Below are 21,117 nucleotides of genomic sequence, written 5' to 3'. Positions count from 1 at the left end.
CTTCTCCCCTGCCTCAAGGAAAGGATGGGAGGAGAGGGAGCCTCAGAAGGGAAGGAGACAAAGAAAAGAGTCAAGACACGAGGAGGTGGGGCAGGTGTCATTCGGCCAGGGAGAGACTTATACTATCCCGTCTAAGTCCACGGCTGCCACAGGGAACCATGAGTGAACCCCGAGGAGCCCTTCTTGACAGAGGAGGAGTTGGGGAGAGTTCGTCTTGGTGGCTGAAGGTCCTCCTCCACGCTCAGTGGAGACCTACCTGCCGCCCAGCACCGTATCAGCCCATCCTGGGACCCGCACATCTGGCCAGGCTTGCAGGCGGTCTGGAGGCAGGAGATGTTGTTGTGAGCGGAGCAGGTGCAGAGCCTGGAGCAGGTGTTGTCCGTGTACCAGCTCTCCCCGACCTGTGGGGCGCAGGCATCACTGGAGCCGATAGAAACTTGGAAGCCAGAGGTGGTCGGAGCCACCCGCACCCCAGGGCCCCCATGAGGCTCGCTGCCCTTGGCTGCCCGTCTCCATCGCTAGCCTTCCTCAGGCTCTTGGCTTCTGGATTTGCCCCCCAGCCCCCAGCACTGGCCCACCCTACCCCTTTGCAGGCTCTGAGCCCTCTGGCCCCCAAACTTGGGGAGCTGGGAAGGGCAGGGCACCCCCTGTGGTCTGGCCTCTCACTGGGTGGTAGGAGCCCCTCTGGCTGGTGCAGCCACACTGGCTGAGGGGCACACAGGAGGTCCCACTCGGGATGTGGCCTTTCTGGCACTCACAGCCCTCGGCACAGGGCAGCGAGGACGGGCAGCATGATGGAGTGCTCAGGCTGAGGCAGGTGGCGGGGCAGGGGTTGGCACAGATGCCGTAGCTGCTGCCCAGTGGGCAGTTCAGAGCTAAGAAGAAATCGGTGTTTAGGAAGGAAGAGTGATTTCCAGCTCTCTGATCTTGGGGCATCAGGAGTTCCTGGGAGGGAATTCCCTGGCGGTCCAGTGGTTAAGACTTCGCCTTCCACTGCAGGAGGTATGGGTTTCATCCCTGGTTGGGGAGCTAAGATCCCACATGCCTCGAGTCCAAAAAATCAAAAACATAAAACAGGAACAATACTGTAACAAATTCAATAAAGACTTTAAAAATGGTCCATATCAAAAAAATCTTTAAAAAAAAAAAGAGTTCCTGGGAATGTCCATCAAACGAATGGATAAACAAAATGGGGTCCAATCATACAACGGAATGTGATTCAGTCTTAAAAAGAAGGAAATTCTGGCACTTGCTACAACATGGTGAACCCTGGGGATATAATGCTAAGTGAAATAAGCGAGTCACGAAAAGACGAATACCGTGTGATTCCACTTAGATGAGGTCCCTAGAGTCGTCGAATTCACAAACACAGAGAGTAGATGGTGGTTGCCAGGGGCTGGGGGAGGGGATGGGGACTTACAGTGTTTCATGCGGACAGAGTTTCAGTTTGGGAAGATGAAAAAGTTCTGGGGGCGATGGTGGTGATGGTTGCACAACAAGGTGAATGTGCTTAATGCCACTGGACACTTAAAAATTGTCACAATGGTAATTTTTATGTTCTGTATGTTTTACTACAATTAAAAAAAAAAAAGCATTTCTGGGAAAGAAGAAAGGTCACAGAGCTGGCCCAGGGAAGAAGGGAAGGAGGCAGTAACCAAATGAGATCAGAACTTTTTTTTTTGGGCCACGCCCCATGACATGTGGGATTTGAACCAGGGATCAAACCAGTGCTCCTTGCAGTGGAAGGGCAGAGTCCTAACCACTGGACCACCAGGGAATTCCTGGGAGATCAGAATTTTTTGGTGAAGTGAGAATCGGATGGAGGCTCCCAGAAGAGGGAGACAAGTAGAGGATGGGAGCTGGGCTCAGAGAGACTGGGGAGACGGGAACAAAGGAGGGTCCCACGTGGGGCCTGGGGGCCGGGCTCCGAAGGGAAGAGTGAAGGAGCAGAATTTAGGGAGAGGAAGAGAGGGCAGGGCTCCGGGGACTCCTCCTGGCTGTCAGGTCACTCACGGCAGAAGGTGGTGTTCCGCCAGGCGAGGGCCTGGCCTGCGCGGGCGCACAGGGACGCATACGCCTGCAGGGAGCGGCACAGGGTCAAGGCGTCGCCCTTGGTCCCACACTGGCTGTACACGCAACTGGTGAAGCTGGAGTGCGGGGCCACCACCCCGTGGCAATGGGAGTAGGGTCCTGGATGAAACGTAGGTGAGACTAAGCCTGGGGAGGGAGCAGAACCACGCGGCTGCTCTGGGGCAAATTCAACATCCATTTCCATCAAACCCCGTAATTATTGAGAACCTACTGCCTGAGATGCAAAAAACCCCACAGATCCGTCAGCGTTCCCAGGTGACCACTGCCTCTGCATTCCCTCTGCCTGCCTCTTGAGGGCCACTACTTCCTGTCTCACCCTTCCTCCCTCCCTGCTCAGTGCCCCTCCTCTGTCTCCTGCCCCCGGGGAGCAAAAAGGGGCCCCCTGTGTGGCTTACCCTGAGGGTTCATTAAGATATCACAGTTCTTATTCCAGGCCTCCCGTCACTTTCTTCTCCAGGCACCTGGGGGGCTTGCCACCCGCAGCAAAGCAGCTGACAGAGGAGGAGGGGAAAGGACAGGAGTTTAGGATTGGAGGAAGCTTTCCAAAAGCCAAAGCAAAAGTGGAGAGGGAAACAGCGAGGGGAATAAGGACGGGAGAGGAGAACAGTGATGGCCTCAAGTAGTAAGGTCAGCAGATGCAGCAGGAAAGCAAAAGGTTAGATCTCAGGGTGGACTTCCCAAGAGACAGATCAGTCATCAACTCCAGGAAAGATTGGGGACGCACAGGGAACACCTCCAGGCTGCCCGCCGAGCCTCCTCCCCTGGTCCAGCTCCCCGCCTCCCCCGTTCCGGCTCACCCAGGTTCAGATAACTCATTTAGCTTCCAGGAGGCCCCCAGGTGCACAGAGCTGACTGCAGGCCTTTTATCAGGCTGCAGATTGTCGTCTAGGCTGTTGTTGTTGAAGTTCCCTGAAGGACGGAGCAGTCAGCAGAGGCCTTGACCTCAGCCCCAGGACCAAGAAGCATCCCTCCCTCTTCACGCAACCAACCAAGATGAGCCCTTTCTCTTCCTTCATCTTCGGCTTCCCTTCATGCCTATCCTAGCGCACGAGACACCTTCAACCAAGTAAGAGGTCGACAAGCACCAAGGACGCCTAATCAGATGTGTGGATGAGCAGGACCGGGATAGGCTCCAGCCCATTACCCCGGCTTCACCTGCAGGTGCCCTAGGAACTCACCACACATCCCGCAGAGCCGGCCAGCATAGGAGGAGGGCACGGTCACTTCCACCAGGTGGTTCCCGTCATAGCGAACTTGAAGCCCAAAGTCCGTGTAGAGGAGGATAAAGGAGCCACTGGACCTCACGTTCACCCGGCCTTGTGCAGGCCACATGGGCAGGGCCACCCGGCGACCGTCCAGCTACAGAGGCAGGGAGGACACTGTAGGGAAAGGTGCCTGGGACAAGGACAACAACGGGGCCAAGACCAGGGAGTAGGAGGGGGGTGGCGGGTGTGTCTCAGAAATGCGGGCTGCATCTGCCAGACAGGTGGGCCTGCAGGCAAGGAGACGCGGGCAGCATGGGCTTCGGGTGGGGCCGGGGAGGCCAGCGCAGGCACGCACCATGACCTTGCGGCCTTTGATCATGGAGATTCTGAGGTTGAAGACCTGCACTTGGACGGTTTTGACATAGGAGGCCTCCAAGTTTCCGCCGCGGAACTCGTTGGTGGCACTCACGACGAAGTAACTCTCTGGGGACCTCAACCAACAAGGCTGGGTCAGGGTGTAGGTGCAGGTGCCCATGAAGTGGTGCAGGGCTCCGTCAAATGTCAGGTAATGGGGGTCCCCTGAGACAGTGCAGGTAGCGGACCCTGGGCAGGAGGAGATGGCGTTCAGAGAGGCACTGACCCTGAGCTGCCATCTTGGCAAGTCCACATTGGAAAGGTACCCATGGCTCATCGGGGTGGTCGGTGTGACTTGGAGAGGTCAAGGTCAGGGACTGCCCCAGCCTCACTCTCTGGGTCCTTGAAGACCCTGCTTTGGCTCTGGGCAATTGCCTTCCAGCCCCCTGGTTATGCTCCAGCTCTCTGCTTTAGGACAGGACCATGCCTTTGCTCAAGGTCACATGGGCAGCCCCCATGCTCACCTTCTTTCGACTACTCACCTTGAGCATGGCAGCCATAGATGCCATCCTGCCGACCACACACCTCCTGGGACTGGCACCTCCACTGCACACAGCGAGTTCTGTTGCTGCCCTCACAGATGCAGAGCTGTCTGCAGCCTGGCTTGAACCACCGCTCCCCTACCTGGCGGACGGACCGAAGGAAGGAAAATAAATTATCCCCTGATCTATTAACTGCTACTCAGACCACTGACCTGCTCACCAGGAAGGCATTCATGTCATCCCAAAGCTCCAGGCTTAGTTGCAAAACTCTGGCATCCGCTCACTCGTTCAGTCACTCCACTGTTTGTTTGTTCACTAGTTCAACAGACAGTTATCATCTGCCTTGTGCCAGGCGTCAGGGATTCAGTAATGAGCTGGATGGATGAGGTCCCTGCCCTGACAGAACTCACAGTCCAGAGAGGGCAGTCGACATGTAAACAGATAGATCACGTGGTCCAGCACACTCTGCACCCAAAGACGATAATCAGGGCACGATAATCAGGGCACCCAGGGAGAGTTTCGTGCCATTGACACAGACAATCCGCACTCACCACGAGAGTTTAGAGATGCTTCTCAGGAGGGCTTTAAGGAAGAAGCAGCATTTCAACAGGGCCCCAAAGGAGGTGAAGGTGGCTAACAGGCATAGTGCCTGGGAGGCAGAGCCGCGGGGAAGGGCTGGAAACAAGGTGAAGCTGAGAGAGCAAAGCGCAGACGAGGAGAGTCCCGTGGGCCAGCCTGGAATGCGGCACCAAGCAGGGAGAGCCAAGTGGGTGCGCGCTGGGATGGACGTCAGTGTCATCCCCAGGCCTTGGGTGAGGGACAGGCAAAGGAAGAGAGAGAGAAGTTTCACGGATGAGAGTCTAGCTCCAAGTGCTGCCTCTGAGAAGATGGTGAAGATGGGGCCCAGGTAGCAGCTGAAATCCTTCAGCAGAGAAAGGGACCCTCAGTAGGAGAGAAAGAGTACAGGTGAGATGCAGACATGCCTGGGCCTTCAGAGGATGAGAAACCGGGAAAGTGACTCAGGGATGTGACGGGCAGGGAAGATAGGAGGGGAGAGAACTAGGGGTCCCAGGCTCTGCTGGGCAGCGTGGGAAATAACTGCGCTATGACTCCATCCCGGTCTGCAGGGATGAAAAGTACTAGAACTGAAGAAAGAAAAAGGAAAATTAGACCTAAGCCCGAAGTTCCTTAATCCCAGCCTGCCCTCCCCCCTCGCCCCCCCCGCCGCCCCCCTGCCACCCCCACCACCCCCGCCACCCCGCCCTCCGCCTTTTCTCTCCTGCCCACAAGCTGGCCGTAGACTTTAGAGCTGGAATGAGTGCCTTCTGGCTGCAGGGCTGAGAGATGCCCAGCCCCAGCAGCTCACCTTGAAGTAGCCGGCCGTGGGGTCAAGGCAGCCACATTCGGACCTGGGGACGCACTGGAGACCGCTGAGGATGAAGCCCGGGTCGCACTCGCAGCCCTCCACACAGCGGTTCTGGCAGGCCATGCCCGAGAACTCGGAATGGCAGGTGTCGGGGCACAGCTTGGCACACAGTGTGTATCGGCTGTTGGGTGGACAGGCCAGTGCTGGCAGAGGGGGGAGCACAGGTGAGGCGGGATGGGGAAAAGAGGAAAGAGGTAGCTCCCAGCCCAGAGTTCAGAAGGCCGGTGGCTAGAGGCTTTCGCCCTATCTTGAGAAGAAGACAGTGACTGGTAGAAACCACCGAGGAGCTCAGCTTCCACGTCCTGGGCCTGGAAGGGGGCCTGCAGGGAACTGCCAAGAGGCAGGACCACGGGAGCAGACTGACCCAGAAGCCTCAGCAGCACTGCTGTGTAGGGTGGAGGGGAGCAGAGGGAACCCATGTGGCCCCATCAAGGCCCCAAAGCAGGCTCCCCAGAGGGCTGGGCCATGACCAGGAGCTGTGGGGCCGTCATGACGCGCCATCCCACCCACCAGTCTGTACTGTATGCACATTTTGTGTATTTTACGTGTGCATCCCTCGACATGGGTGTGCATTTACACACATATGCATTGCTCTGCATACCCATACCTTCAGGTAGCTGGGAAAGCTTTCTTTCTTTCTTTCTTTCTTTTTTTTTCCCCCAAAGAGCTTTAATTAAGACTTTAATAGAGCAAAAAGAGGTCAAAGTGTAGTCAGGGCCCAAATCAGAGGTAACAAAACCAAGCTGGATCCAGGATGAAAATGCTGCCTGGAAAATCCACAGCTGGGAGCAAACCCTGGGAAGGCTTTCTGAGTTTGCAGGTGATCATGTGATTTTCTCAGTGCATGTTTCTGACTCTGCAGATTTCCCTGTCCTAGTGTGGAGGCAAAGGGGTTCCACCAGGGCGTTGCCCAGCCTGTGCCACCACTCTCAGATGCCGCCGGCCCTCCACCGCGTCTGCGTCTGAAAGAAGGGGCCCTTCATCTTGGTACAACTCACGGCAGAACTGGGGTCCCCTCCAGGGCTTCACCACATAGCCAGCATCCTGGCAGGTCTCAGTCAAGGCCGACATGTGGGCACACAGCATCTGCTGCAGCCCCTGGAAATTACACATGTCAAACATGCAGTTGTCAAAGAAGGAAGAGGCCCTGAGGTGAGGCAGGCAGGCCCTGAGGAGAGAGGCCAGGTCAGAAGGAATGAGGGGGAGAACTTCCCGCCTCCTGCCACGGAGGACCTGGTCCCCCCCTATGGCCCTTCCTGGCCACCGCCCGCCCCTGCACATACTCAAAAGCTCCGTGAGCGACCGTGAGCCGTCCACAGAACTCTGGCCCCGACACAGTGTTCTTCAAGGCAGTGTCGCAAGATGGGGGAGATGCCTGGTTTTCCTGGCACCTGGAAGAGACCCACCCCAAACGCCCTAAGGACCGAGGCTCACCTCCATGCCCACACCGCCCCAGCAGTCTCCCGGCTCTCGGCATCCCCTAGTGGAGAATATCTGAATACCAAGAGGTGGGAAAACTTGGAGCCGGGCGAGCAAGAGGCGGGGCTTCCCAGAATCGCCTGGGGACGACTGACGGATGGTGGGGCTGGGGGTGAACGTGGTGGCAATGAACTCTGCTGGGAACGGGAGCGGGGAGAAGAATGACAAGACGTGGGGGTGTGCAGCAGAGGAGAGAGGAGAAAAGGGGTGATGCCAGTCGGGGTTCTTAGTTCCTCGAAGGGGCAAAGGAGCAGGAGGGCGGAGACGGAGACGGGGAGGTCCTCACTCCTGATCCTCATCCTCCGAGGCCTGCCAGCTGCTACCCAGCTCCGTCTCATCTCGCGCTGGTCTGCCATCCGGCTTTCGGTTGTCGTTGCTACTGTCGCCATCATAGTTGCCACAGAAACCGCAGAGTTTGCTGGAGTAGGTGCTGCGGGGGGCCGGTGGGAGGGGAGGAGGAGGCGTTAGTGGAGAGAAGGGGCCTCCAGCATCTGAGGGACTACAGCAGAGAGGGGATGAGTCGCGGAGGCCACTGGCACGAGGCCGGTGGAGGATGAAGAGGTGCAGGCTCGGAACAAGGGTTCCACGCCAGGCGCCAGGCGCGCAAGGACCTCAAGCTCTCACTCTCGAGCCATCTTGACGTCTCCCCTCGTCCTCTTCTGCTCACACTTCATCTCCAGCCATAACAAACTTCTTGCAGCCCCTAAGACATTCTACTTTTTCCCTCGCAATGACTGTTCACTATTTCTATAGTCTTTCTTTCCCTTCTTTGGCCAGCTGGGGAGCTACTCATCCTTGAAGACTGCAGTCAAGGGACCACTCTTCTGAAGGCTCCCACGACTCATCAGCAACTCCTTCTAGAACATTCCCAAAGCCTTGTGTATATATCCTGCTACTATCACACTGCCCTGAAACCATTTCCTCCCCCTCCTCAACCAAAGGGAGGCCTGCCCATTGAGCTAGGTGTCTCCTACCCATGACTGAGAATTAGCGCCTGGGATGGCAGGGGCCGGGGATGGGAGGGTCCCGGGAGAGGGAGGGGCAGAGTGGGAGGAGTGGTAGCTGCCTCGCTGGGTCGCCCCCTCACCTGGGCACTCTCACAGACAGCTGCTGGTCACCATCCCATCTCACCCGCAGACCGAATGCCGTCTGCAGCTGCACAAATCGCCCACTTGGAGTCAGGAAGATGCCTTTAGAAGGTATGGCTGGGAGGGTGACTCGCTGACCCCCAACCTGGAAGGAGGGGCCGAGAGAGGAGACAGAGAGACAGATCCGGGGGTCAAGGAGGACCCCCAGCAGACTCCCAGATCCCCACCGCCACGCTAATGACCTCTTCTGCTCCACGTGGAATGCTCTGGAGGAGCTGGGCGGGACAAGGCCACAGCCAAGGCCAGCAGCCCGGCAGGGCTGAGTGGAGAACGGACTCACCAGCGTGTGTCTGCCCTTGAGCAGGGTGATGGTGGTTTCGGGCAGAGTCACGTAGACCTTGCTCAGGCAGGACACGCCCTCCTGTCCTCGCTCCTCATTCTTCACCATCAGCCTGAAGAATGGCTCTGGGCAGGGAGAGGGGTGGAGAGCTCCCAGGGGCTCATTCCAGAAGCATTTCTGAGCACCCACTGAGGGTGCCACCCCCAACCGGCCCTGCGCCCCGCGAGGATAAAGGGCCACAGAGCTGGCGGCTCTACGGTTCAAGAGGGGCAGGAGTGGGGCATTGTCCAGAACAGCGTGGGGCTGTGCCGCGAATCTGTCCCCCCAGGGGACAGGGGCCTCCTCTGCCAGGCACGCCCTAGTCCAAGCCAGCCAAGGGAGTGACGGATACAGAGAGGAGTCCTAACCCGCATTTCCCCCATAGTCTGGTCCTCACAAAGTCCTGCTTGGGGATGGACGTGTCATCCCTTGCTCTACCACCGGCCTTGCTCCCGTCTTGCCCCTGCCAGCGGCTCTGGACCTTTTCTGCCGGCCAGTGCACCCCATGCCCAGCTCTTCTGATCTCAGACCCCACGCCCAGGCTGTGGGGGGGCATCTCCAGGGTCCTACCTGTCGAGTTGCCACAGGGTTGGGCCAGGATGTAGGTGCATTTGCTCATGAAGTTAAAGTGCCTCCCGTCGAAGGTGAAGTAATGAGGGTCTCCGTAAATGAAGCAGGTGGCAGTGCCTGCCGAGGGGACACCGGGGACATGTGAAGCTGGTTCACCAGGCCAGGCCCCAGGGCCCACCTCACCCACCCAGTGGCCTGCCCGGGCTCCCCTGGTCGAGGGAGGGATGGGGACCCTGGTGTCACACCCACGTGGGAATAGCCTGAGGGGAGGGTCTCACCATAGGGGTGGCATCCGTACTGGCCATTCTTCAGCTGGCACACTGTATGTGTCCCGCACTTATAGGGCTGGCACTCCGTCCGACTGCCAGGCTGGCAGCGGCAACGTTCTGTGCAGTTGGGGCTGAACCACCCTGTCCCTGGCTGAGGGCAAGGGGGCCGGAGTCATGAGGCCGTAGCTCCTGGGCAGACTCTGTCATCCCGTGCTGTAGTCCCCTCTCCTCCTGCAGACCTCACCTTGCTCAGACTCCTCTCCTCATCGCCTACCACATATTCCTGCTCAACCCAGGCCCTTTGCACATGCTGTGCTGGAACGTGTCCCTCTCCCTCTCTCTAACCCATTCCTGTGCAACTAGCAGAGTTCAGCTCAAGGGTTGCTACCTTCTCAGGAAGACTCTCCAGACCTCCTTGACTACCTCTGGGTACCTTTCCTTCCCAGGACTTACCACAATTGCACTATTATATTCATCTTTGTGATTATTTGATAAGCACCCCTGCGAGGGACCATGTCTATCTTTACTCACTATCTCAGCCCCAACACGTAGCACAGTGCCTGGCAAAGAGTTCTCATTTAATAAATACTTACCGAATGAAAGAACAAACCAACATCCTATGTGCCCCCCGGAATCTGACAGCATTAGGAGAGCAAGGACATGCCCTATTCGTGGTGACCCCAATGCCGAGAGGGTTGAAGGTACCCAATAAACATTTATTGAATGCATAAGTGATCATACAATAAGTTCATATGTGTCTCCCGGGGCAGAGGGAAGAGATGCTTGGTACTGATGCTTGTGACAGATAGTTCTACCCGGGCTGCAGCTGAAGCTACTCCCAACACTGACGCAGGGACGCCCGGGAGACGGGTCAAGAGGGCTGGAGGAGGAAGGGGCCCCCGAAGAGGCAAGCAAGAAACTCGGACGCCCCATGGGGAGAACGCCGGAGCTGAGAAGAGGAACTGGATGCTAAATGAATAGCTGACTGAACTTTTAATTTACAGGTCACATATATTTACCATAAATTGCTAACAATAACAATGAGCATGTATTAAGTAATTGCTCTGTGTCAGGATCTAATCTCACCTTCACAACAACCTAATGAGGTAGAAAATCTTGTTGTGCCCATTTTATAGATATGGGAACAGATTTGAAGAAGTCAAGAAAGAACCTCGCCCAGGGTCACTCTGCAAACGAGTGGCGGAGTGGTGATTTGAGCTCAGATTGGCCTGACTCTTGGGCGGCTCTGTCCAATACAATGGCCATCAGTCACATGCCACTGAGCTCTTGAGATGTGGCTGGTGCAAATTGACATAGGCTGTAAGTGTAAAATACACACTGGATTTTGAAGACTTAGTAAGAAAAAAAAAAGGTACATAAATGATCTCATTGATAACCATTGATTACATGCTAAAACAGGTAGATGACTGGAGTTAACTTAACCTGTTTCCTTGTACTTTTTCTTTTCTTTGTTTTTTGGCCTCACTCGCGGCTTGCGGGATCTTAGTTCCCCAAGCAGGGATTGAACCCGGGCCCTCAGCAGTGAGAGTGTGAAGTCCTAACCACTGGGCTGCCAGGGAATTCCCTCCTTGTGGTTTTTTTTTTTTTTTAATGTGACTATTAGGACAAGTTAATGCTGTGTGAGGTTTGCACGTCATCCCTTTTGGACAGAGCCTGTGTGTGCTCCACCAGAATCTCCCGGGGGGATGGGGATGGGCATCAATTAGGAGAGACAAGAACAGTATCTCCTCTCCTTTGACGTAGCCTATCAAAATTTGCAAGTTCCTTTGGAAGAAGGTTCTGGAATGCCTCATTCTGCCCTGAAAATGCCTGAACTCACTCAGTGTCCAGGGCTCTCTGTATACTCAGGGACCCCTGACTTTCCTCAGGATGGAGATAAGGGCCCTGCACCACCTGGCTGGTCTATGGTCAAATGCATCATGCCTGCCAGTGCAGGATGGAGAAATACAGAAATATCAAAGCTGCCAGGAGCACCGAGGACAGGGCCACGGGCTGACAGGATCTTCCACACAGCCTAGTGTCAGGCTGGGCCAAAGCAGGTGCTTAACAAGTATTTATTGTGTGAACAGAGCCGAGGGACTTCCCTGGTGGACCAGTGGTCAAGACTCTTGCACTTCCACTGCAAGGGGCACAGGTTCAATCCCTGGTCAGGGAACTAAGATCCCACATGCCGTGTGGCGTGGCCAAGAAAAAAATTAATAAAATTAAGGCAAAAAAACCACACACCGAATGAATGACTCCACCACCGTGTCACAGCTGCCGGAGAGCTGACCCCTTGGGAATGTCCCATGGATCCAAATTCATGTCACCTGGGGAGCAGGTGGCGCTGGACCCCAGGTTTTCAGCTCGCAGTCTCCCTCAGAGGATCTGGGCATCCTAGGGTCTCACCTTATAGTAATTGTCATTGTAGAAGCAATTGCAGGAAGAGGCATTGATGCAGCAGGAGTCGCTGAACAGAAAGCCAGGATCACAGACACAGCCGGGCTTGCAAAGGAGCCCACAGTTGGGCGTGGGGCTCTGGCAGGATGCTGGGCAGGCGCAGCGCTCGTAGTGGGCGTTCGGCGGGCAGCTCACTGAGGGGAAAACAGCCTCCGTCAAGCCCCCGGCTTTCCTCCTGTCTCCCCTCTACCTCCCACTCCCGTTCTTCTTGAAGAAGGAGGCCCATGTTATTCAGCCATTCAAAGGAAGTCCTGACACAAACTACAATCTGGATGAACCTTGACAACAACATATGCCGAGAAAAAAGAAGCCAGTCACAAGCGACCACCGATTATATGGCTCCACGGTATGAAATGTACCGAACAGACAGAAAGCAGATTCGTGGTTGCCAGGGGCTGGGGGGTGGGGGGAATGGGAGTGACCGCTAACGGGTACAGGCTTTCTTTATGGGGTGATGCAAATGTCTTGAAATGGGGCTTCCCTGGTGGCGCAGTGGTTGAGAGTCCACCTGCCGATGCGGGGGACACGGGTTCGTGCCCCGGTCCGGGAGGATCCCACAGACCGCGGAGCGGCTGGGCCCGTGAGCCATGGCTGCTGAGCCTGCGCATCCGGAGCCTGTGCTCCACAACGGGAGAGGCCACAGCAGTGAGATGCCTGCGTACCGCAAAAAATATATATATATATATACCCTGAAATGGAAAAGTGAGGATGGCTGCACAGTCTTGTGAATATGTTAAAACCACCAAATCGTACACTTTGAAAGGATGAATTTTTACGGCAGTGAATTATATCTCAATTAAAAAAAAGCAATAGTTAAGTCTAGCACTTGGTTCCCAACAACTCCCACTCCCCCATGCCCCCCTCCGGCCCTCTCACTCAGGGTCACTCTCATCATTCCCTCTAAAGTCATCGTGTCTGGTTCCTCTCTCCTCTGAGACTGCAGTTTCCTACTGGAAGCATCCGTTTCCCCAGCCCTCTCTCCTCATCACTGTCTCTGACTTTCAGCTCTTTGTCCGATACTCCACCACAAAGCTGGAGTAGGTCTCAGGGTTGCAGTGGTGGCCGGGGTCACAGTGGTCATGGAGGTACTTGGCATCATGAAAGCTGTTGGCCAGGTGCGTACAAGAGTTTGGCTGGGCTGGGGTGTCGTGGGAACTGTGGGCCTTTCAGTGGGGACCGTGGGTTTTTCCGTGGGGATGGTGGTCCTTTCCGTGGGGATGGTGGTCCTTTCAGTGGGGACCATGGGTTTTTCTGTGGGGACCGTGGATATTTCACTAGGGACAGTCGGTTTTTCTGTGGGGGCCACAGGTTTCTCTGTGGGGATGGTGGATATTTCAGTGGGGACGGTGGGTGTTTCCTCAGGGGCCACAGATTTCTCTGTGCAGACAGGGGTTTCAGGAGGGCCAGTGCAGGTAATGGGAGGTTTGGAAGGAGGCGCTACTGATGCAGGTCCTGCAAAGAAAATAAATCCCTGGAGTTTAGTCAGAATCGTACCACCACCCCCTTGACTCACATCTAATTGGAATGGGTGCGCTCAAAGCAGTAACTCATTCACACCTCTCCTTCTCCTCCCCGCCCCAGCCTCCACTCAGGTAACACTGACAAACACCGTTCCTAACATATGACTGATCTTGCGCCGGGTACAGGAAACAAATAACAAATAGGATATCGGCCTTCCCTTCAGGATCACCATTCACTAGGTAAGGGGTCTGACCACAGAAATCCACGGCATCAAAGTCACATTCACTCAAGCAAGCATTCTGATGGGGCTGGGAAGGTACAGGTGGGCAGAATATAGACGACAAAGCTGCGTGAGGACTTGAGCACAAAAGAGGACTTGCATTTTAAGCAGCTCACGCAGAGAAGCCTGAGAGATGGTCATCCTGGAGCACGGCCCCCTTTCTGGGACCTGGGGTTTTGTCTTACCTTGACAGGTCCCGTGACTGATCAAGATGAAACCCAGGGGCCTCCCTGGTGGCGCAGTGGTTGAGAGTCCGCCTGCCGATGCAGGGGATGCGGGTTCGTGCCCCGGTCTGGGAGGATCCCATATGCCGCGGAGCGGCTGGGCCCGTGAGCCATGGCCGCTGGGCCTGCGCATCCGGAGCCTGTGCTCCGCAACGGGAGAGGCCACAGCAGTGAGAGGCCCGCATACCGCAAAAAGAAAAAAAAAAAAAAAAAAAAAAAAAAGATGAAACCCAGAGCAACAATGAAGGCGGTGCTGGGGCCCCTCTCGGCCTCAAACATCAGCTGAAGGTACGAGGGAGAAAGGAGCAAGAGAGAAATGAAAGTGAATCCCCGTCAACTCAGTGACTCTCCAGGCAGAGGGTCTGTCCTCTGCTAAGATGTTGCCTTGTTCTGGCCTCAACAGTGCAAAGGGGGCCTGGACCCCTTCCAGGAGCCAGAGAGCCTCACAGGGAACACAGAGTGCCCTCTGCTCTGCTGTTTTTCCAGTGTCCCATCCTCTCAGCCCTGGTTGTGCTCCCTGATCCCAGGTGTTATGTGCCCCTCACCTGGCCTCACAGTGACACTTAAAGAGCGACTCTCTCTGTCTCTCACCTGCATGGGCTGCTGATGTCCCGAAGGGACGGTGATGGAGTCGTTCAGCCAATCAGCGCTTTGAGACCCAACTCGTTCCCAGAGAGAAGTTGGGGAACTGTCCGCAGGGCTCCCCAGCAGAAGCCTGAGCTTCGTGCCGTTTCCGAGGCCATACATGTGGTAGGTAAACTCCACACAGATCGCACCCGGGGCACAGAAGGTCCGGCTCACCGGTCTGAAAGACTGGCCTGCCTGGGAGAACTTGTCAGCCTCAAGGTAGACAAAGTGACCCTCTGGGCAAAAGAAGGGAACAGGCAAGGTGAGAAACCTCCAGAGGACAAGTCTGGTGCTTTCTTGAGCGACATCTTGCTTTCCAAATGGGGATTTGATGCAAACACCCCAACTCCCCACATTGCAGTGGGTATTTTGTTTGTTTGTTTTGTTTTTTTCTCTGCTCATTTTAGACTTCTAACTGAAGAAGGCAGGATCAGAAAGAAAGGGAAAACCAAGCCAGCAACCCAGATTCCTTTGTTGGCTGCACCAGTAAATGTCTTGACTGAAAATGACCCAGTGGATTTTGAGGCCTTGGGCTCAATGAAGCACTATACCTGGATCTTCTGGGGGTTTCAAGTGACCCCAGAACCACGAGAATCCTCAACTCACTCTACCTCTGTCGCCTCCACAGCTCTGGCCCCATGGCGACTTCCCAGTAAACACCCGCTGGCTGATCCTCACCACCTACATCTTGCGTCAATCACACCAGTCCACCCCCTAGCTCGGAGCAGATTCAGTAGCTCGTTGGCTTGAGGGGTCCTCCATCTCCTCACCTCCATTAAGGGGAGGCTCCCAAGGGGCCTGTACCCTGGATGAGCGTGTTTTCACTTCCCTGGGTCCAGTGTCCGCCATCCTGTAATGCCTGGACCCAGTCACAGAAGGGATGGGCCTCATCTTCAAAGTCACACTGAGGAAAGCTCTCTGGGGGATCAAAATGGGAGATGTGAGAAATCTGGGCCAATGCTCTCTATTCCTCCCCCATCCCCAACCCCCATTCTCAGAGCTGCTCTCACCCCCGCAGGGAGCAATGCTGATTGCATCCACCACCACCACTGGCTCTGGGATCTTTCCAAACACACCCACCACAGTGAACTGAAGAGAGAGGGAGAAGGGGCCGGGCGTGAGGAAACAGCCCAAATGTTCAGCCCCCTCCATTTGATTTTACTCTCTTCAGGGACCCAGGCACCTGGCTTCCAGGGCCCAGAACTTCAATCCTTGTCAATAACAGGTGCGCCTCCCAGGTCCAAGGAGACCTGACCTCTTGCTCCTCTGTACCTGAATCTGTCCCTGGCCTGTGTAATTGACAGAAACAGGCTGCCAGTTGGGTCCGGGTTGTCCTGAAAAGAGTGTGTGTTTCCGGATGCTGCCTACAATGGAAGGAACCCAAGAGAGCAGTGAGATGACGGGGGTTGGAAAATGACTTCAAACTTATACTCAGAAGGATGAGTAGCAGGGGGACCACTTGGAGTGGATTCCCTCCCCCACGTGCAAGCACGTCCTTCTCTCTCTCACTCTCCTGGCGTTTTTATCTATTTTTCCAGAACCCTGTGCCTTCCGCTCCCAAATTCCACTCCGCAGAATCATCTTGCAAGTATCCCAGATTTCCCTAGACCCCGAGAGATGCCCCCACGTTTCCTCGTCAACCCAACCCTGGGAGAAGAGCCTCAGGACAGTGTAAATGCCATGACGTTGTCACTCTCACCCAAGACAGAAGCATAGACCATGAGGGCTGCGCCAGGAGACTGGCCATGTAGGGTGTAGTGAAAGGACAGGCTCAGGCAGCCGAAGGACTGGATCAGAGGGCTCAGGAGGGCAGATCTCTGCCTTGGTTTTGCATTCTTGGGGTCCAGGAGCATGTAGAAGCCACCTGGGAAGGAAAAGGCCAGTAAGGTGGGGGGTGGCACAGGGATAGGGGCTGCGAGGGCAGGGAGCCTGGCCCTGGGGAGCCCTAACAGTTGCCTAGGATCAGCCAGCGCTGAGATGGGCCTAAACCCATCACACGACTGGCTGAGGCCTTGGTTCCTTCCAGAAGTGCTTGGCAGGTCTGGGTGAGGACGCGGTCGCCGCCCAGGAAACGCGGCATCCTCTCAGAAGCAGCCAGAATCCTGTCCTTTGGATTCAGACTTTTGAGGTCCCCTCACAGTCACATCCTCTTCCTTTTCTTAACCCACTGGACACAGCTGATTCACGCAAAGTAGTGACAGTCCCGATCTGATGCTGACCCGCAGGGATCTCCTGCCCCCTGCCGCCAGCTCACGCAGCCAATCAGCCTGGACCTCGCTCCGTGACGCAACTGGTAGCCGTGGGAAGGAGGGGGGAATTAAAGAGGCCTCCGACCGCGCGCACGCACGTGCCGGACGCCCCACGGGGTTCTGCCTGGAGAGTGAAGCCCGGAAAGGTGGGCTTCTGAAGGGAGAGAAGACGGCTGAAGAGGAGGGAGTGAGCAGAACTGCTAGAGAAAAGAAAGGAGCCAACAGAGAAGGAAGGAAAGAGTAAAATGGTGAAAGAACGCAACAAGTGTCGATACTGGGACGTCTGAGAAATGGAAAAGGAGATGCGGGAGAAAAAGAGGAAAGATGGAAAAACGTAAGGAAGGGAGCAAGGTGGAAAAAGGAAGAGAGAGAAAATGGAAAAAACAAACAAACCCAGCAACATTTACTGAAACTGCTGGGCACGGGATTTGGTGCTAAATAGTAAGGGGGATGCAGAGATGGGCTGGCCCTGCCCTGCTCTCCAGGGGCTTAGAATGAACGTGGGGTGGGGTTTTCACCAGGTCTTTCTAGAAAGCAAACCTCAGGCAGCAGGAAAGATCAGAGGAAGGAGAGCAAGGATTTGGGGGGAGGGAAGGATGGAGAAGAATGGCCTCTGTCCTTGCCCCGTCCCTTCAGTGGATTCTCGTACAAAAATACCCAGGTGATCCTTTTTTTTTTTTTTTTTTTTGCGGTACACGGGCCTCTCACTGTTGTGGCCTCTCCCATTGCGGAGCACAGGCTCCGGATGCACAGGCTCCGGATGCGCAGGCTCCGGGGCCATGGCTCACGGGCCCAGCCACTCTGCGGCATGTGGGATCTTCCCGGACCGGAGCACGAACCCGTGTCCCCTGCATCGGCAGGCGGACTCTCAACCACTGCGCCACCAGGGAAGCCCCAGGTGATCCTTTTAAACGTTAAGTCAGATAAGGTCACTCCTCTGCTCCAAGTCCTGCAAAGGCTCCCCATCCACATAGAATATAAGCCACAATCAGTCCTGACAATGGTCTGCCCCTCCTAGGACCCTTCTGAGCTCATTCTCTCCATCCCAGCCACGTGGCTCCTTGCTGCACTTCAACACCCACCCCCCAACCCACTGCTACCTCAGGGTCTTTGCATGGCTGGCCCCTCTGTTTAGAATGTTCTTCCCCTCGATGATAATTTCATGCCTCACTCCCTCACCTCCTAAAAGTTTGTGCTCAAATGTGACCTGTCTGAGATCTACTCTGACCACCCTATTTAAAACTTACAACCCACCCTACCCTGCTCTCCCGATCCCCTTACTTTGTTCAACTTTTTTTTTTTTTCCTGATAGCACTGGTCATCTGAAAGCTTATATAATTTACTTCTTTATCGTTTCAGGAACTGTCTCCTCCTTGTCCCCCACCGTCCTCTGTCTGTTTTGTAAGCTGATGCATCTCAAGGGCCTGGGACTTGGCATACTGTAGGTGCTCAATAAATATTTGTTGGATGAATGAAGAAGGAAGGGTGCCAGGGAAAAGAGGTGAGGAGTTGGCTGTGTTGGGTCTACCGGGTATAGGGCTTTTGGGGTGGCAGTGGGGGAAGCTGGCTGGGTGCTTAGAATCTGTTTTCTGTCCTGTAACTTAAGCTGATGGAGGTCTGGGGTTGCTGACGTTCGCCCCAGGCCATCCCAAGAGAGTTATTGTAGGGTGGTCAGGCAAACATCGTAAACTCCCGCAAAGTTCACTAGAAGCTCAGAGAGTCAAAGGACGGAAGAAGCATGGCCATTACTCACTACCAGGGCTAGAGAAGTCATCCTCAGGCCCCACGTTCAGCACCCCTGTTGACCCCTTTTTCTGGACCCACTTGGCCCCAGAGGCCGTCGGGATCCAGCTCCAGCCACAGAGATCATTTGGAGTGTCAAAACTGCACGTTTGCATCATGCAGACTGAGGGAAAAGAAAAGAGGAAGGATTTAGCTTTTTCTAAGGGGAGGCAGCTCAGAAAAGTATGCCTCAAACACAACATTATTAATCAACTATACTCCAATATAAGATAAAAATTAAAAAAAAGAAAACTATGCCTCAGTCTGGAGTCAGAACCCTTGAGTCCTAATGTGAGCCATGGCTGGCTTGCGAGGCAGATATGGTCCTGCTCCCCAGTGGCTGTGTTCCTGGCACGGATTACTTAGGCTGCCCAAACCTCAGTTTCCCCATCGATAAACTGGGAACTACAGCAGTTGCCTGTTGTAAGTTGCACCACGCGCGGGAGCGTCTAGCACAGTTCCTGTGCTCAGTAAGTGTTGGCTCCTTGCATGCAGCTTCTGGAATGTTCCTTCCCTTGAATTCGTTCCCCTCAAATCTCTAACATCAGCCTAGAGTGCTAATTCTGGATGGATCTGGGGTAACAGCCAGGTTGACCAAATGTCCAGGTTTGCCAAAGAGTGAGGGGTTTCCTGCGATGCAGCACTTTCGTGCTAAAAGAGGGACCGCCCAGGGCAAATCAGAATGGCTGGTCACTCTAGGACAGGTGTCACCACAATTTTGTGTTCCAGGAGAACCTCTCTTTAGATGTGGTTGCTTCAGGGGTCAAAGGTGTGGGTTGTGGAAGTAAAGGGAAGCAAGTCGCCCCAACTCTGGAAGAAACCAGGGTCATGGTCCCTGAGTTACTCCTGCCACCTGGGCAGATGTACAGGCGTGGGGAGAAAGAAGAGGAGGGGCGGGGGCTCACCCCGATTGCAGGAGCCCCGACGTATAGAGATGGCATCCAGAGCGATGTCCAGATAAGCCGTGCTGCCCCTGATTCCTTCAAATGTCAGCTGCGGGAGGGAGGAGGGATCATCCACGCTGTGAGCCCCATTTGCCTCGGGCTCCCACTTTCCCGCCTGAATTCAGGTGGCCCAGCCCCCATGCCCCCTCCTTGTCCCAGCCCAGCCCCTCCTGGACTCCCCACAGCCAGATTCCCACTGGGACCCCAGGCTGTGCCTTCGGCCTCACCTGACTGGGCAGGATGCGCCCGATGGGCACCGTGATGGCGGTGGGTATCCAGGAGGGGCTCTGGGTGCTCCTGTGTTTCCAGAGCACGTTGGGGCCCTTGCCCTTGGGGCCCGTGGTCGACAGCAACTTGAGCTGGGCGCCCCACGACAGCCCGAACATGTAGTAGGCGAAGCGCACGCAGAGGGGGCCTTGCTCCCATATGGGGGGGCTGCGCAGGCGGGCCACCCCGCCCGGGGGGAAGGTGTTGGAGTCCACGTGCAGGTAGTAGCCCTCTGGGGGAGGCAGAGCCAGGGGTGGCGAGGCCCTGCCCCCCACCTTCCCAGAGCCCAGGTATCACTTCCGGCCGCCTCCCTGCGCCCAGATCCGCCAGCGTCCACCTCCCAGGTGCCTCCCTAAACCTTTGGCTTCCTCACCTCCATTGGGATACCCGCCGGGGGGCGCGGTGCTGCTGGTGGGGGAGGGCTCACTGGCCCGAGTCCAGGCCCTGTCATCTTTGGACACTTGGCTCCAATCACAGAGGGGTCTGGAGTCATCCTCAAAATCACACTGGGTGAGAACGGCTGGGAAGAAAGGGCCACTGTGAGGCCAGGAGAGGGCAGAGGGGAGGGGGTCGGCTGCAGAGCCAATGGGGCTGGGGGGGTAGGAGGTGGGGGGAGGGAAGCAGAGCCGGGTTGCAAGGTGGCCACTAAGATTTAGGGTCCAGAGCAGAGACTTGGGAAAGAGAAGCTGAGAAATAAGTCTTCTCTTAGGAGAAATTCAGGGCTGGGGTCGGCGAGGGGCAGAATGACTAGGTCAGGGGTTGCAAACAGAGGTCCCAGGCAGGCAGGCTTGTCTGGGCAACATCCATTCCATTGTTCATTTGAATGTGGATCTTTCAGGAGGGACTCATACTCTGCTCCTCCCTGGCTCCCTCCACCCTCCATCCTCTGAGGGCCGCCCTTCACACATTTCTTACATATTTATGTCATCACCCTGCCTGAGGGCACCTGGGGTGGCCACCCCTGGGAGGGACTGAGCAGCCCTGGGTTCCAACTCACAGTTTTCCCTCGAGCTGCGAGAGACGGGCTTCCAATCCAGAGGCTTCTCTTTCCTTGGCATTGATTTGGAGACAGAGAGAAAAAAAAAAAAAATGTGATCCTTGTCATTACCAAGAACTGTTAAGCCTCCAGGATTGTGAGCTTTCTGGAGGACTGTTCCTTTCTTTTTATCCATATTGTATCAATCAGCGTGTATGCAGTGACATGTATTTACTTGAAGGTTTTCAAAAAGGTCACTCACAGCCTTCTCACCTTAAGTTGTCATCTGTCTCCTAGAAAGCATCTCCCCTCCAAGCTCCCCACATCCCCACTGGTCCCTCCACCCCTCTATGCCCTGGATGTCACACGGGGTTCTCTTGCATGCGAAAGAACCAGTTTCTTTGTACCAGTTTCTTTGTATAGGAATTCTCACGCAGCGCCTAA

The 21,117-nt window shown here is 55.5% G+C and overlaps 1 protein-coding gene across 1 annotated transcript in view; it reads right to left on the bottom strand.

Annotated features, from left to right (window-relative positions):
* Positions 1–20,869, bottom strand: part of ZAN (zonadhesin) — a gene marked incomplete at both ends in the record, with an annotated part of 31,234 nt that extends 10,365 nt beyond the window's left edge. The window contains 32 exon segments of the mRNA XM_082644513.1: positions 257–401; positions 667–875; positions 2,014–2,190; positions 2,487–2,529; positions 2,531–2,582; positions 2,889–3,000; positions 3,270–3,450; positions 3,652–3,899; positions 4,193–4,334; positions 5,559–5,761; positions 6,617–6,786; positions 6,902–7,009; positions 7,384–7,527; positions 8,185–8,330; positions 8,526–8,650; positions 9,135–9,251; positions 9,413–9,554; positions 11,813–11,993; positions 12,892–13,315; positions 13,790–13,834; positions 14,059–14,110; positions 14,420–14,691; positions 15,226–15,235; positions 15,237–15,373; positions 15,466–15,544; positions 15,728–15,819; positions 16,155–16,319; positions 18,458–18,610; positions 19,392–19,479; positions 19,658–19,929; positions 20,071–20,217; positions 20,695–20,869. Of these exon segments, the coding sequence (XP_082500639.1) occupies positions 257–401; positions 667–875; positions 2,014–2,190; positions 2,487–2,529; positions 2,531–2,582; positions 2,889–3,000; positions 3,270–3,450; positions 3,652–3,899; positions 4,193–4,334; positions 5,559–5,761; positions 6,617–6,786; positions 6,902–7,009; positions 7,384–7,527; positions 8,185–8,330; positions 8,526–8,650; positions 9,135–9,251; positions 9,413–9,554; positions 11,813–11,993; positions 12,892–13,315; positions 13,790–13,834; positions 14,059–14,110; positions 14,420–14,691; positions 15,226–15,235; positions 15,237–15,373; positions 15,466–15,544; positions 15,728–15,819; positions 16,155–16,319; positions 18,458–18,610; positions 19,392–19,479; positions 19,658–19,929; positions 20,071–20,217; positions 20,695–20,869 (4,756 nt within the window).
* Between the last annotated feature and the right edge of the window lie 248 nt (positions 20,870–21,117).

This window comes from Mesoplodon mirus (assembly GCF_964341445.2).
Source record: "Mesoplodon mirus genome assembly, chromosome: 15".
NCBI classification, from domain to species: domain Eukaryota; kingdom Metazoa; phylum Chordata; class Mammalia; order Artiodactyla; family Ziphiidae; genus Mesoplodon; species Mesoplodon mirus.
This window is presented reverse-complemented; position numbering and strand designations above follow the sequence as displayed.